At 32.7% G+C, this 17,010-nt stretch overlaps 2 protein-coding genes across 2 annotated transcripts in view; both read right to left on the bottom strand.

Moving 5' to 3' along the window:
• Positions 1 to 12,339, bottom strand: part of LOC142241297 (uncharacterized) — a 33,790-nt gene extending 21,451 nt beyond the window's left edge. Inside the window, exon 1 of the mRNA XM_075313058.1 lies at positions 11,859 to 12,339. Coding sequence (XP_075169173.1) covers positions 11,859 to 11,863 — 5 coding nt within the window. The 5' untranslated portion in view covers positions 11,864 to 12,339. The remainder of the gene's footprint in view (positions 1 to 11,858) is intronic.
• Positions 2,947 to 9,002, bottom strand: LOC142238648 (mitochondrial sodium/calcium exchanger protein-like). The gene is made up of 10 exons (XM_075310347.1): positions 8,882 to 9,002; positions 8,600 to 8,820; positions 8,215 to 8,540; positions 8,043 to 8,117; positions 7,942 to 7,977; positions 7,516 to 7,875; positions 3,837 to 3,946; positions 3,544 to 3,778; positions 3,410 to 3,477; positions 2,947 to 3,335 (listed from the first exon to the last, which is right to left on the bottom strand). Exons 1-10 carry the CDS (start codon positions 8,924 to 8,926, stop codon positions 3,120 to 3,122), a joined length of 1,692 nt encoding a protein of 563 aa, XP_075166462.1. The 5' UTR covers positions 8,927 to 9,002; the 3' UTR covers positions 2,947 to 3,119.
• Positions 12,340 to 17,010: the final 4,671 nt, after the last annotated feature.

Raw genomic sequence — 17,010 nt, 5'->3', positions numbered from 1 at the left:
ACCTAGACTTTGATTACAAAAATGTGTTCACGGATAGACGAACATGGCTATATCGACTCAGGAGCCCACCCTGAGCATTTTTGCCAAAGACACCATGTGTCTATCTCGCCTCCTTCTGGGTGTTGCAAACATATGCACTAACTTATAATACCCTGTTCCACAGTGTGGCGCAGGGTATAATTAATTGGATCAATTTCGTGATTGAATCAAAAAAAAAAAAATTTTTTTTTTGTATATGTGTGAATATGTACGAAATTGTGCCGGAAAAGGTAATTTATCAAACCACAATTAGGAAGTCGATCTATTTTATGTTCGATTCCAGTAACCTTTTTTATTTTTTGAAACAAGATAACAAAACGAACGATGGAAGAATTTGAGGACTTTAGAACTTTAAAATATTAAAATTGAAAAGGAATAGGACAATCGACTGATGGCTACTTGAAAGAAATCTCGCTCTCGCTCAAAAAACATTCGTTGCGATTGGTCGAAAGAAATGGTCCAAAAATATTATCGCGGTGTTCCAAACCCCTTTATGACATCGTGACTGGTGATGAATCGTGGATTTACGCGTAAGAGCCCGAAAGTAAACAGCAGTCGACTATATGGGTGATTCAAGATGAGCCAAATCCAACAAAAGTTGCTCGCTCACGAAGCACTTCCAAGTAGAGGTGTGCGCGTGACACGAAATTCGCGTGAATCACGCGTGAATCACATGAGTCGTGAACAAAATCCAAAGCAACTCTCGTAAATGTGCGTGAATGGGACTAAAATAAATATGCCGTGCGTTAGCGTGCGTGAGAAATAAAAAAAAATCTGCAAAATCACGCTCACGAAAAAAATCAAAATTTAATTATTTAATTCACACTCTTATGTTAACTGAAATTAGTTTAGCTCTCGAACTATATTCTATTTTTGAATTTTGTTATCTTTGCTGATTTCCGTTTGGAAAATGTCGTGAGTCTCGTGAATTTATCATCTTCACCACAGCAATGGGAGCTCTCACATATCGGCTCAAACAACTGCATTTTTGAGCACTCAAAACAACGATTTGATGGATCATCCGATGTATAGTCCTGACTTGGCACCGAATGACTTCTTTTTGTTGCCATGTGTGAATGTTTTTCGACACCTGAAGAAACGGTTGATGTGTTCAGAATACATGTTTTGGAGATATCTCAATCAGAGTGGCAAAAGTACTTTGAAATTTGGTTCAAATGCATGCAAAAGAGTATATCACCCATGTTCCGACATCCACTTCAATTCCACTTCCACTATTCACGTCAAATCCACGAACGTGAAAATTTTGTGTTCTTAATTTCACGCTCTTTTGCAAGTGAATTGATTTCACGAAAATTCCGGTGAAAGTGGATTGTAGGACACGAAAATCGTGGAATTGATTCACATTCACCTGAAAGTGGATTTGGGAACATGGGCAGAATTCGGTTCAAATTCATGCAAAATAGTATAGATCTTAATGGGGAATATTTTTAAAAACAATAGATTTTCGTTGATTAATATTTTTTGTTTGTTCTCCAATCCCGAAATAAAAAAGGCAACCCCCGTAGGTTAGGTTATTAGGCATTGTGGCAGTCCAATATTTCAGGCTCACTTAGACTATTCAGTCCATTGTGATACCACATTGGTGAACTTCTGTCTTATCACTGAGAGCTGCCCGATTCCATGTTAAGCTCAATGATAAGGGACCTCATTTTTATAGCCGAGTCCGCACGGCGTTCCACATTGCAGTGAAACCACTTAGAGAAGCTTTGAAATACTCAGAAATGTCACCATCATTAGGTTAGGTTAGGTTATGTGGCAGCCCAATGTATCAGGCTCACTTAGACTATTCAGTCCATTGTGATACCACTGTGGTGAACTTCTCTCTTATCACTGAGTGCTGCCCGATTCCATGTTAAGCTCAACGACAAGTACCTCCTTTTTATAGCCGAGTCCGAACGGCGTTCCACATTCCAGTGAAACCACTTAGAGAAGCTTTGAAACCCTCAGAAATGTCACCAGCATTACTGAGGTGGGATAATCCACCGCCGAAAAACTTTTTGGTGTTCGGTCGTAGCAGGAATCGAACCCACGACCTTGTGTATGCAAGGCGGGCATGGTAACCATTGCACCACGGTGGCTCCCATCATTACTGAGGTGGGAAAATCCAGCGCTGAAAAAGTTTTTGGTGTTTGGTCGAAACTTGGTTCGAACCTCGTGGGCTGTGTATGCAAGGTGGGCATAATAACCATTGCACCACTTAAACATAAAAAAAGTCATTTTTAATATTTTCACAAGGTGTCAGCTACCCTACATTCCAGATTTTAAAATTCATGGAAATTAGACGAAATTGTCATTTCCATGTGCTGAAGAAGCAAAATCGTTAAAGTGGACTAAATTAGTGATTGTAATTGGAGCCACTGTCGTGCAATGGTGGTGGTTAGTATGCTCACCTTGCATACAAATGGTCATGGGTCTGTTTCGATCAAACGCCAAAAAGTTTCTCATCGGTGGGTATCCTCTCTCCGTAATGCTGGTGACATGTCGCTAAGATAGAATCAGGCAGCACTCATTGATAAAAGAGAAGTTCACCACTTCTGGTGTCACAGTGGACTGAAATGTCCAAGTGAGCCTAAAATAAGGGGCTTATAACGAAAAAATTGAGACTCCAATCTAATTGTAATTTGATTTTATCATTAAAGAGAACTATATTACTGAAATTTAAGTTTAAGGTTAAGAAACGATTCTGAGTATCGGAACATGGGCGTTTATTATATTTTGATCAAGACCATTTATTTACTTAACCGTAACCCTATATCTCAATGAATTACAAATAGAATGACAAAAACTTGTCATAACCTTCATCCAATAGAAGATGTTATAAAAATTTAAATTAATGTTTCACAATTCTGTGTCACACTTCCCAAATAATTTAAAATCCAACACAAATTTAAAAAGTGACTACGCATTGATCCACTTTCTTTATGGGTCATTGAAAGTAAAATGAAATTAAAAAGTACAAAACAATTCAAACACAATACATGCTATAATTACAATAACAACAATAAAACTAAAATAATAATAAGAAGGCTGGTTTTTGGGTCACCAAGGACATGTGAGAACTATTCTGCCCCATATTGACTTATTTCCGCATACGTTTGAATCACTTCACATTCCCCCAATACGGTATAAAGGAAAAACAGAATGTATAGCAAGATGTTGAAGATACCAATGCAACGACGAATGTGGAAATTTGTGGTCACCGACCATATAAGGGTTCCGAAAAGGATCAAAAGGATAAAAATGAAACAATTTTCACCCAAGGGTCCAGAGGGAAGCTTCAACGACAAGACAATAGGAATTTAAGGAATTTTAAAGGATTTTTGAAATATTTCATTGAGTTGATGCTTACTGGCTCCAATCCTGTTTCACCACTTAAATTCTTCAAAAGCATAACACTGCCAATGCCCAAGAGAGTATCTGAAATTAATTTGTTTACTTACTCCACTCTTCAAAATACCTTTTTTTTACCCAATCTCAACTTACTGAAAAAAGGACCACCCAGACAGGCAGCAAAAGCCATTTTCGGATAGCCATGCATGGCCAATGTAGCATCGGATATTAAATCACCCACTCCATTTCCCCAAGCCAATAGGGTGCAACCTAAAAATGAGTTACTGCAATCGAGTATTAGACCCAGTACATAAAGGATTTCCACAGTTTCCGAGGCACATGAATATATGGTGCACATTGAACCGAGGGCCGAGAGCAAAGCAAAGATCTAGCAAATATGGAAGTTAATAAATTAGCCATAATTACCAGGACTAAAGTTGACATACCACATGGAATTTTGGCGGTTCATCCGTTCGTGTGTAGAGAAAACACAAGATACTTAAGGGTATGGATGCTGCCATACTATACAAACAGAGATACCAGGAGCTCTTCTCATCTTGATTGCAGGGGGGGAAATATGGTCATAGAGCAGAACATAATTGAAGAATATCAAATTAAAATTTTTATATTTCACCGAGTATAAAAAGGAGGAAAATATCTTGTCCTAGATCCATTAGATATATACATGAATTAGAATTTTATAATCAAAATAGTCGACTTTCGACTTTTCGTATTATGAACATTTCGACCTTTTGAATATTCAAAAAGTTTGAAAAATCTATTTTTTAGACTTTTTACAAGTATTGAGCTGCGATAAAAAATGGAGCCATTTTATTTTTTGAATGATATCGTCTCAGAGTTGCCATTGAAATATTTGTATTCTCTTTTGAATCTAATATCGTTAAACATCATAAGTTGATTTATCGATTTTCAAAAATGTTGTTGTTTTTTTGATTTCAGCTTAAAACCATGCATTGACTAAACTACAAGTGTAGCTTAACCAACAAAGGAAAAGAATGTTTGTCAAATTTATTTGGGCAAAGCCCTATAGACTGCAAGTTGGTTGCTACATGTAGAGGATGCTGATGAGAAATGTGGTAATTCCGAAACGTGCGTCCATCCAACCATCTTGCAGTCTATAGGGCTTTGTCCAAATAAATTTGACAAATAGCTGAAATCAAAAAAAACAACAACAATGATTAAAGAACAAAACCAACAATAACAAAACAAAACGGATTTTCAAAAATATCATACGTCGATTAATCGAATTCGAAGATAACAAAAAGTCGACTTTGAATTTTTTTTTGACATAAAATTGACGAGTCGAAAAGTCATGAATCCACACAGTATTTGTGGCATATTTCTTTGAGCCTAGTATGAAGTTTGTTTTACCATAAAAGTCAGACAGTCCGTCCATCAGTTTGTCTATCAGGCTAACTCCCGAAGGAATTAAGTAACTTAAAATTAGCTACTTGGTAACATTTTTTACCCAAGTTAAGTCGACTTCGAAGCATTATCCCCAAATTATGATGCTCTCGTCCCCAAAAATCTTCCATTTAAATTAAAATTCCCCACAAAAATCCCCAACACATTTTTGAAATTTTTTTTAAATAGAAAATGAATATGCTCTGCTGTAGAAAATCGTAATAAATATCATCTGATACATATGAAGGTGTTGTTGGCGCCATATGACCCATTCCAAATCAGTGATGTACGCAGATGAGTGGGCAATACTTCGACCCGAATCCTTACGAAATAATTATAAAAAAAGTTCTTATCCAAGCAGAGTAAATTGTAAATATATGCTTGGGTCTGCAAATAAAAACCGTGGAATAAAGAGGTGGACAATTTTTTTTTATTTGTTATTTTGAAGAGTTGCTCTACTTCGTTAAGCTCTTTTTAAAGAATATAGAAAAAACGTATTTCATATAAACAACAACTCTAAACCTCATTTATTATACTGAACAGTTTTCGAAAATTCCCCACAAAAATCCCAAAATTTCTGGAAAATTCCCACCAAATCACCTACAAGAAAAATTTGTCCCTATCCACGAAAAATATCCCTGATTTGAGGAAAAATCCGCAATACTGGCAACACTGCTTCGAAGATTGACTATATCGGCTATTACTTTCGGGTACCTCCCTTTAAATGCTAAAGAGGTCGTGCGATAAGTACTGAGAATAAACATTTTAGAAAAGTAGCTGTTCAGTTTTCTTCCAACTCTTCTTTTGTCTCGATACAAACTTTAACCAGAGATTCTCCCACTTGACCCGTCCGAAAAATACCCACACTGAAAAAAATATTGACCTGATATGGAAGATTATGCAACTTAAATTTTAGGACTCGAAATTTACGCAATGCTAAGGACAAAATTCTTTCAAATAATGATATTTTAATTAAAAGAAAGTTTATAATCCTTGCATCAAACATTTTATTCATTAAATTTAGGACACAAATCTTGAAATTTTGCATCCCTCTGTTGAAGTTGTAGATCTTTGAAGTAAGGCAAATGTTCCTTAAAATAAAGAAAAATACTTAAAGAAATCGTCTTTAACGCAACTGACATATTGAATTTTTAAATTTAAGATAAAAACGCTTCAAATATAGGCTAAGACTTATTTTAAGGATTTGCATCTTTGGTTTAAAGTTTTTTTAGCATTAAGAAAACAGTTCTTACTTTGAAGTACTTGGCATAATTTGGATTTTGAAACTGGAATTTGTTTGTACATGAAAACCTTTATTAATATATTGCAAACAGAGAATAAAAATTCGATGAATGAGATCAGCATCCAATTTTAATTTTATCGATCCTAGATTTAAAGCCAGTGAGGTCCGTAAAAAATGTCTTCATTTTAAAGAATCCGCATTTTTGGCTCGGAATCAATACCAAAATCCTTTAAGGAAGGTCAAAATCTTTGGATCCAAGTAAACTTTTTTTTGAGTGCAGTGAGTGACTATTTGGAAACAAAAATAAAGTTGTACCAGACCAAATTATGACAGTTTGGTGGTGGTGGTGGTCCATTGTTCCATTTTCACCATGGTAAAAGTGTGTAATCTTGGTGAAAGTTTTTTCTTTGCTAATTATACCCGGATCTTCTTCAATTGTGCTTAGAATTGGACCAATAATACAGTCCTGTAATCTAATACCAAGTTCATGATCATAATACCAGGTTGATGAGGATAGCGTCTAGTGAATATCAGAAAACAGTGGCCATCACATTTTTGGCCGATATTAAAACCTTAATTGTCTTCGAAGGACTATTTCGGTTGCTCCTTAACTTCTGGTATATGCCCACAGATCCATGTTTCGTCAACTGTTACGAAACGACACAGACTAACACAACGTCAAACACTGTTCTGAAAAATTTTTTTTAGGGTTTCAGGCTTCACAGCGGCCGTAGTGCCTCCTGATATGACCCGCGCGATTTTATTAAATGCCTCAACCAACTTCCATCGGCAGTCTGTCATGGACGTTTTTGTCCGTGGTAATCATTTTTAGGCACCTTCACATGACTCAAAAACTGAATTGCGTCTAATTTGAAACATGGAAAGGATTACCGTTGACAGCCTCCAAACGCTCATTGATTTTGAAGTACGCTTTACCTTCCAAAAACATGAATCGAATCGGATTTTGATTTTCTTAAAATTTCACATTTAAAATACACGTTTCCACACGCCACGAAAATACGAGTCCAATCTTTCTCTCTCTCCAATTGTGATACCACAGTGGTGAAATTCTGTTTTATTACTACGTACTGCCCATGTTTAGCTCAATGGCAAGGGACCTACTTTTTATACCCGAGTTCAAACGGCGCTCCACACTGCGGTGAAACCACTAAGAGCTTTTTAAAACACTCAGAAATGTCGCCAGCATTACTGAGAGGGGATAATCCACCGATGAGAAACTTAGGTGTTTGGTCGAAATTGGGATTGAACCCATGATCCTATGTATGCATGGCGGGCATTCTAACCATTGCACCATGGTGGCTCCCAATGAATTCAAAATTAACTAAAGTAAACCGTAAAGTAAAATCTAATTCGATACAGGCTGTGTACGAGAAATGTCAACTCTTAAATTTTGAATACTCGTAAGTACCATGGGGCCCTTGGGTATTCATACTCACATAATAATAAAATCATCATGAGTGGTAATAGGACCACTTGCAAACAGTTCAGTAGTTTCGACCAGCCATGTCTTTCCTCTTCGTAATTAACTATGGGCAAAAATAGAACCAATATAAATATCAATGGAGCCTTAAAGCACATAACAGATTTTTGAATACAGCTGGCATCATGCCATTCATCAATGTCCCATGGTCTAAAGGCGTCTTTAAATTGCTGGAAAAGATTTTCATTAGGACTCAAGCGATCATGGTAAGTAGAGCGTCTGGTTTCTTCAATGTTAACAGAGGTAAGAGAATTTCGATTGATAATCTCTATGCTGGCCTCTTGACGGAACATGGTAAATTGTTTGTATGCTTCAGCTATGATTGGTTAAGGAAACAAGAATTGAGATTCATCCATGATGTGTTTTAAAGGCCATATTTTACCTGGCAAATTACCATTCTGGGCCATCACTTCCAAGGCTATGTGTTAGGATAAGAAAAATTAAATATTTGCCAAGCAAAACATTCCTATTTATTGAACTTACATTGAATATGGCGTTTTAGCAGATATTGATCCATTAATATAGTCATTAAATAAACGATATAAATCATCATTAAGCCTTTTGTAGAGAAAATCAACAAACAGAATTCTTTTTCTTACAATTCGTCCATTGGAGAGAAGTATATCATAGGGTTAATTAGTAGTTTTCTACTTACAAATAGATTCCCAAGTCGAAATCACCCCATCTTTCATTGCATAATCTATGAATAATACACCGAATATGAAAAACGAGGTATCTCGCAAAATACAACTCCCCTCTATACGAAAGGGGCGTATAACGCATATGACACCACCAATAAAAGCAGTCACATAAATCGCTGAGCCCAACATATTCGTATACAAAGTAGCTGACGATTCTTTAGCTCCTGCAAGATTGGTAAATAAATCCGGGGAGCCGTTGCCAAATGCCAGCAATGTGACACCAGCCAAATGTTCACTTAAACCCATGATTTTCGACAAAACTTCCAGAGCCGGACAAAAACTACAGAAATCACAAAAATTTCATCTACCATCGAACATTTTCTACAAAATCTCACTCACAATTTATCAGCTGTACTACCCAAAATCATAAACATAATACTGCACAAACACATCAGGAGTATAAGAAACCATTTCTGTTGGGAATCACTTTGGGGTCTCAGGGAACAATACAATATATCGATGTAATTGAAAAAGTATTTCTTGTCCATACATTCAGGTGTAGAACGCACATATTCGCAACGGTCTTCATATTCCAAATCTTGAACATTGGAACAACTTAACTGTGAAATCAAAACAAAAAAAAAGAGAGTTCGACAACTTCACGTTTAAGAAGAGACTTACAAAATTGCGATATGAGGAAAACTCTCCATAATCGGGTTCGGACATAATGAAGATATTTAATTTAATTTTTTTTTAATCTTCGATGAAATACAAAATTCATTAATGACATCTACAAAAAAAAAAAAATGTTTGACTAATTTCACAAATCCAACTATTTTCAAATTTATCAAAACACTTTCAAGTACAGTGGATTTTCCGAAAACTAACACCAAAAAATATTTGCTGACTTTATAGAATGTTTTCTTACGACCATTTTCATGTAGATCCGTTAGGCTTTAACTGTCAGTTAACAGAATATAAACTGCAAATATCTTCTCTCCGGTTAACTATAACTGAACAAATTTCAACAGTTAAGATCCTAACTGACATATGGAATAAATAGACAAAATGACAGATATCTCCAGGTACGGCTTAAAAGTTCGTTAGCTAAAGGAGCTTCATGAAAATGGGGGTTAGTGTTTTAAAATTTCATTTATATAGAAAATATTTTTAAAATTTTATTTGCCTGAGATTTTTGCTTAAATTTTATATTTTAAACTTTAATTTCATTGGAATTTCTTTTTTTTAATTTATTTTCCATAAGAAATTTTTTAAAATGTTCATTTCTATAGGATTTTTTTTTGCAAAATTTAAGTTTTATAGGAAATCGTGTCAAATTTTAATTTTTATATGAATTTTTCTAAAAATTTCATTTTTATAGCAAATTTTCAAAAATTTAATTTCCATAGGTAATATTGTCAAAATTTTAATTTCTATAGGAAATTTTGTCAAAATTTCATTTTTATAAGAAATTTTGTCAACATTTCATTTCAATAAGAAACTTTGTTAAAATTTTTCTATAGAAAATTATGTCAAAATTTAATTTTTATATGAAAATTTTTAACAATTTTATTTCTATAGGAAATTTTGTCAAAAATTAATTTTTATAGGATTTTTTTTTTCAATATTTCATTTCTATAAGAATTTTTGTCACAATTTCATTTCTATAGGAAACTTTCTCAAAGTTTAATTCCTATGGAAAATTTTGTCAAAATTTCTTCTCTAGAGGAATAAATTTCTTCTCTATAGGAAATTTTCTCAACTGAAGGAAATTTTCTAAAAATTTCATTTCTGTAGGAAATTTTCTTAAAATTTAATTTCTATAAGAAACTTTCTCAAAATTACTTCTATACAGGAAATTTTTTCATAATTTGTTCTCTATAGGAAATTTGCTCAAAATAGGAAAAAAATTCAAAATTTCTATAGGATTGTTCTTTTTTTATTTAATTTCCATAGAATTTTTTAAATTTGATCTCTATAGAAAATTTTTTTAAAATTTAATTTCTAAAGGAAATATTTTCAAAATTCAATTTCTAAAGGAAATATTTCAAAATTTAATTTCTATAGGAAATTTTCTCAAAATTTAATTTCTATAAGAAATTTTCTAAAAATTTCATTTCTAAAGAATTTTTTTTCAAAAATTAATTTCTGAAGGAAATTTTGACAAAATTCATTTAATATTGTCAACATTTCATTTCAATAAGAAATTTTGTTAAAATTTTATTTCTATAGGAAATTTTGTTAAAATTTCATTTTGATATGAACATTTTTCATAATTTTATTTCTATAGGAAATTTTGCCAAAATGTAATTTTTATAGGAATTTTTTTCAATATTTCATTTCTATAAGAATTTTTGTCACAATTTCATTTCTATAGGAAACTTTCTCAAAGTTTCATTCCTATGGAAAATTTTGTCAAAATTTCATTTTTATGTGAGATTTTGTTAAACTTTCTTCTTTAGAGGAAATTTTGTCAAAATTTCTTCTCTAGAGGAAGTTTCAACATTTCATTTCTCTAGGAAATTTTCGCAAAAATTCATTACTGAAGGAAATTTTCTCAAAATTTCATTTCTGTAGGAAATGTTCTCAAAATTTAATATTTATAAGAAATTTTCTCAAAATGTCATCTATACAGGAAATTTTGTCATAATTAATTCTCTATAGGAAATTTGGTAAAAATAGGGAAAAAATTCAAAAATGTATATAGGATTGTTGTTTTTTTATTTCATTTCCATAGAATTTTTTAAATTTTATATCTGTAGAAAAATTTCTCAAAATTTAATTTCTAAAGGAAACATTTTCAAAATTTAATTTCTATAGGAAATTTTCTCAAAATTTAATTTTTAAAATGTTTTCAAAAATTAATTTCTGAAGGAAATTTTTAAAAATTTCATTTCTATGGGAAAATGTTCTCAAAATTTCATTTCTCTAGGAAATTTTCCCAAAATTCCAATTTCTATAGGAAATATTGTCAAAATTTCATTTCTGTAGGAAATTTTGCCAAAATTTAATTTCTATAGGAAATTTTGTCAAACTTTAATTTTTATAGGAAATTTTGTCAGCATTTCATTTCTATAGGAATTTTTCTGCAAAATTTCTATAGGAAATATTTTCAAAATTTCATTTTTATAGGATATTTTGTCAACATTCCAATAAGAAATTTTCATTTCTATAGGAGTTTTTTGTTTGTAAAATTTTATCTCTTTAGGAAATTTTGTCCAAATTTCATTTCTATAGGAAATTTTGTTAAAATTTAATTTTTATAGGAAATTTCGTCAAAATTTCATTTCTATAGGAAATTTCGTCAAAATTTCATTTCGATAGGAAATTTTGTCAAAATTTCATTTCTATAGGAAATTATATTTCTATAGGAGAGTTTCACAAGATTTAATTTCTATAAGAAAGATTCTCAAAATTTCATCTCTATGGGACATTTTGTCAAAATTTCTTCTCTATAGGAAATGTTGTCAAAATTTCATTTCTATTGGAAATCATGTCAAAATTTCTTCTCTATAGGAACTTTTATCAAAAAATTATTTCTATAGGATTTTTTTTTTTAAATCACACCTCTTTCGGAAATTTTACCTTATTTTTTTATTTTTAATAATATAATTGATAGTTATCACATTATTTATGTTTAGTGCTTGTGAAAACTTACCCCATTTTGTAAGTGATAATTTGTATTAGAATTTATATTTTAATATGCGAAGCATACATCACCATATGTGCCTTGATTTATGGTTTGACTCTACAAATGTGCCCTCTCGAGCACCATTGTTAATAAATCATTTAAAGTTTCTTTATATCTCTTTCCTCTTTAAAGTCTCTCTTCGGAGTTTTGTCTTTCTCACACACACACGCGCACTCTCCAATACCAATAAAGTTTCGCTTTGTAGCGAATAAGTGACATAAATTTCAATATCCGTTTCAAACCGGAAGTCGCTTGTGTAGAAAGGCGCCAAATGAAAATCGTTTGTTGTCATTGTGTTTTATGTTTACATTATTCATTATTACAAACTACCCGAGTTGTTTGATGCCTTGTTGGGTCATGTCTTACTAGGCGAATGATACGAAAGCCATGCAGGACTTTCACGTCACGTTTTCTATGAGACCTTAAGCATTTCGAATGGGTTGTTAATCGTTCAAAGTACCTGAAACAACTGAAAATTATTTTAACATGGCTTTAACTTTGGTGTTGTGTTGTGACCCATCCAAAAACGAGAAAGAACAATGAGAAGCACACACACAGACACCCGCATGAATGCCAATTCTACACCCATTAAACACATGGCCTTTAATGTTTGTGATGGTATTTTGAATATGGCTCAATGGGCTGCCTTTTTAATGGGAAGTTTTACGCTCCAAGAAATGAGGCGTAATCATTGAAAAGCAACATGCCAACATAGCCATTTGAAATGGTTTTGGGGGGGATGGAAAATTCTTTTGAAATCAAGAATATTTGCATAGGGTTTTACGATTGTCCTTTGGAAGCTCAATGTGTGCTTGCTCACAGCTCACATATTTCGGAAGAGTAAATGGTGTTGGGTATTGCAATTCCGCTACTAACTAGACATACATTTTTGGTATCTTCGGTAAAGGTTGACTATTGGCCAACAATGACCAAGTGGGTGTTCGTGGGGTTCGTTGCTAGTGACTTAATTTGGTATAAATTTGGCAAAGTTCAATCGCTCAGTTCATGGAATGGCAATAATTACATGCCACTAAGCAATTTGTACATGCTGTGAGGCATTCCCATTTTTGGATAAGTTCAATTTTTGATAAACAAATGAGTAGCTTTGGCGTCTAGGAAGAAAACTAGCAGTGGCAGCCGGAATATGCAAGGCAATAAAAACTTGGGAAATTGTTACAATTTTATTGTGACCTTTTAAATTTTATGAACTTTTTATGGGCATATACTTGTGAAAGTGTTAGGAAATAAATTATACAATGCTGAAGTCGTAGTGACACCTAAAAGGAAACGAGTTGTCTTTAGTGACTTAAATTTTAGTGGTACGATAGTTATATGACTATCTTAACATTTCGTTTGTTTGAAAGCTCATCAGTATATGAATTTGTAATGGATTTACTTGTTTCGAGCAAAAGTTGAATGTATGTTATCGGCACTGAAATGCAGGAGACCCTTATACTAAAGTATCTCTATTTATTATAGTGGCGCTATATATGGTGGTTATCTGCTGTTACAGGTTAGCAGATCAATCGTCTGTCGAAGTAGGGGGCATTTTTTGGGATTTCTTTTCCAACATAATTATCGTCAGCGACCCTCCAAACTGTTTGTATTAAATTTTTTCCTTTGACACAAAATAGACTGAGTTTCGGCAGTTACTTCTTCATTTAATCAAGTTCTTTTTCCCCGACATATATATTTTGAGATCTGAGAACAGGAAGTAGCCGCTAAGACCAGATCCCAATTCATGGATTTTGAGATCTGAGAACAGGAAGTAGCCGCTAAGACCAGATCCCAATTCCACAGACTTATGACTAGAGGTGTGCACGTGAGTAATAGTTTACTCACGCTCACGCACATGCACACTCACGACTGAAAAATCATACTCACGCACACTCACGCACGATATTTTTTGGTAGGACTCACGCTCACGCACACTCTCGAAAAGAAAATTTGTACTCATGCACACTCACGCACGAAAACGTCGTGACTCACGAAAAATATCGTGACTCACGAATAATTTTATGATTAATTTACCTTACCGAAGTGTCTCAAAACATGAGCATTATTAAAATCAAGAGTCTTATTAAACTCTTAACATCCCAGGTGTCACTATGTTAGAATTGTAATTGAATTTAACTCTTAAGCGTTTTATGTTGGTGAGCTGGAGTATTTTCGTGAGTGTAATTCATTACTCACGCACACTCACGAAGATATTATTTTCGTGACTCACGCTCACGCACGACATTTTTGTTTGTTGATCACGCTCACGCACACTCACGTTGTTGTCATGAGCGTGACTCACGACCCACGCACGAATCACGAAAATTTTCGTGAGTTACGACAATTTCGTGTCACGTGCACACCTCTACTTGTGACACGATGTATTGACTATTTTCATTGTGTGCAGTCCTCTAGGATGACCGTCAATTTGCCTTCGGAGTGAAAGGCTGGAGCCATGTTTAATTCACTCACAAAATCCTCGGTTTATTGCGATCTTTCGATATCCGATCTCCAAAAACTGTTCCGAATAATTTTTTTTGTCAAAAGTGAGATTGCTAAGCGCTCATATTATAAAGAAGAGTTTTCATTCCTGAGGAAAGAAATTTAAAATAAAGTTTTTCTTTTGAAGCTAAAAAAGTTTTCTTTAAAGCAAAAAAAAAAAAACGATTATATTCGTTTCCATCCACAGTGGCTTTACACAAAATAAATAAACGGCAAGCTATCAAATTTAATATGATATGCATTTAATTCTAGAAGTGACATCTGCATTTCAGTATATCTGTTAACATAAATTCAATTAATACGTAAATTAACACAAATTAATTTCATACAATTTAAAATTAATTCAATATAGTTCGTTCTAATTTCAATTAAATTAAATTTCCCTCAGTTTGGTTTAATTGGATTTAAGTGAATTCAGTTCAATTTAGCTCAAATAAATTCCATTCCTACACGCAGAGAAGGAATATGATCACCTCAACCATGTTTCAAGAGCAAACTGTTATTTTTGGGTGGTGACCATGTAACATGTTTATGGCAAAAATGTTCTTTTCTCGCCAAAAATAATATGCTTGCCGACATCAGACACATAATCTCCGAGAAAATAACATGGTTGCGACAAACATGTTACATGGTCACCATTCAAAAATAACATTTTGCTTTTGGAACATGGTTGAGGTGATCATATTCCTTCTCTGGGTGTATTATTTAAATTGAATTAAATTGAAAATTCCAGTCAATACTTTTTACCAGTGTTGACTACGAAATGTGTCATTGAAATTGAGCCAACGAAACAAATTCATAAATATAACGAAAATCTTGCATTAGTATCGCGAATTTTATGGTAAAAAGCAAAACGTTTTATACTACTAACCAAAAATTCAGTTAATTTTTTTAATTTTTGTTAATGAAAATGTTTCGTTGTATCAATAAAAAAATATCGTTGGCTTAATTTTTATGACATCTATTCTATAAGAAATAAATTTAAAATCACCCACATTCAATAAATGTGCCTATCTATCCTAGGGGTTAATTGTAAGGAAAATTATTTTAAATGCGCTAAATTCTATGGAATTTACCTCCAATGGCATCCTTTGACCCTCCCCCACATTAGTTTTACTATTCAAGTTTAATAACCTCATTATCTAAATTATTGATGAAAGCCCTGGGTATTATCTTGGTCTTACATATTTTAAAGAAAAACTTTTATTTTTGGAATATTTTAAATTCTTTTTCCAGGTTGAATATTTTTGTGGTAACACGCAATTGGAATCTAGAAAAACGATGGGGAAGGAGGTTGATTTGGGTTGAAAATACTGTAAATACTGACCTAAAATATTTTCCTTTCATGGCCTATTATGCGGTTTGTGGATGAGTGAGCACTATTCCAATGGTAGGAGGATGGATGGTAAAGCATATTTCCAAAAAAAAGGGTCATAGATTTACACAATGAATTTATTTAATTCCATTAACCATGTGGTTGGGGTGAATGGAGATGACATGGGCAGAGGTTTCCATTAATTGGTTGAGGGTGCTAGAAGTCAATTCAATGATTTATTTGCAAAGGTTACGCCACATATTTAGTCATGGAATGTTTGATTTTAATATGCGAAATGAAAGATTGGATTTGTCATATTGAAGTACTTGGGATTGAGTTGGTTTTGTACCAATGTCATGTATTCCATCATGTACTCGTACACCAATGTTGAAATGGGATAATTTGAAAATAAGAATTTCCATTATATATTTATAGTCCATTCACAGTAGGTTCGAAATGTACTAAAAGTGGATTTGATTAAAGTGGATAAAGTGCACCCAGTGAAGGAATATGATCATCTTCTAGAGTAAAATCTTATTTTTGGACATGTAATATGTTTGTCGTAACCATGTTATTTTCTTTATGTTTATCGAGAAAACAACGTTTTTGCGGCAAAATATTCCATGATCCCTATCCAAAAATAACATTTTGCTTTAGGTGGTTTGCTTTCGCACATCTGACTTCGTTTCGCAGTATAGGCTTGAGCATGTTAACTATTTAGCTTGCCTCTGCACTCTTTGCTTCGGCATATAACTAAGAGGTACTTCACAAATTTTCTATACAAAACTTTTTCAATAGAAATATAAAATTTTGACAAAGTTTTTGATAGAAATAAAAATTTTGACAAAAAAAAATTGTATTGAAATTGAATAAAATTTCTATAGAAATAAAATGTGGACAACATTTTCTATAGATATAAAATTGTGAAAAAAATTTTAATAGAAATAAAATTTTGACAAAATTTTCTATAGAAATGAAATTTTGGCAACATTTTCTATAGAAATAAAATTTTGGTAAAATTTCCTATAGAGATAAAATGTTGACAAAATTCTCTAAAGAAATACAATTTTGAAAAATTTTTCTATAGAAATAAAAAGTTGGCAAAATTTTCTATAGAAATAAAATTGCGACAAAATTTTTAATAGAAATAAAATTTTGACAAAATTTTCTATAGAAATGAAATTTTGGCAACATTTTCTATAGAAATAAAATTTTCTATAGAGATAAAATTTTGACAAAATTGTCTATAGAAATAAAATTTTGACAAAATTTACTATAGAAATAAAATTTTGACAAAATTTTCTA

Source organism: Haematobia irritans, chromosome 5, assembly GCF_050003625.1.
Source record: "Haematobia irritans isolate KBUSLIRL chromosome 5, ASM5000362v1, whole genome shotgun sequence".
Taxonomy (NCBI): Eukaryota; Metazoa; Arthropoda; class Insecta; order Diptera; family Muscidae; genus Haematobia; species Haematobia irritans.
The sequence above is the reverse complement of the archived record's forward strand: the minus strand, read 5'-3'. Positions and strand labels throughout refer to the sequence as shown.

Bases quoted from the DNA above. Each gene is read 5' to 3' on its own strand.
- LOC142238648 (XM_075310347.1), bottom strand. From the start codon at position 8,926: ATGTCCGAACCCGATTATGGAGAGTTTTCCTCATATCGCAATTTT. The intron at 7,978-8,042 runs GTAAGTTCAATA...CCTAACACATAG, and splicing joins GCTAAAACGCCATATTCAAT to CCTTGGAAGTGATGGCCCAG. The intron at 3,779-3,836 runs GTATGTCAACTT...CATATTTGCTAG, and splicing joins AACCGCCAAAATTCCATGTG to ATCTTTGCTTTGCTCTCGGC.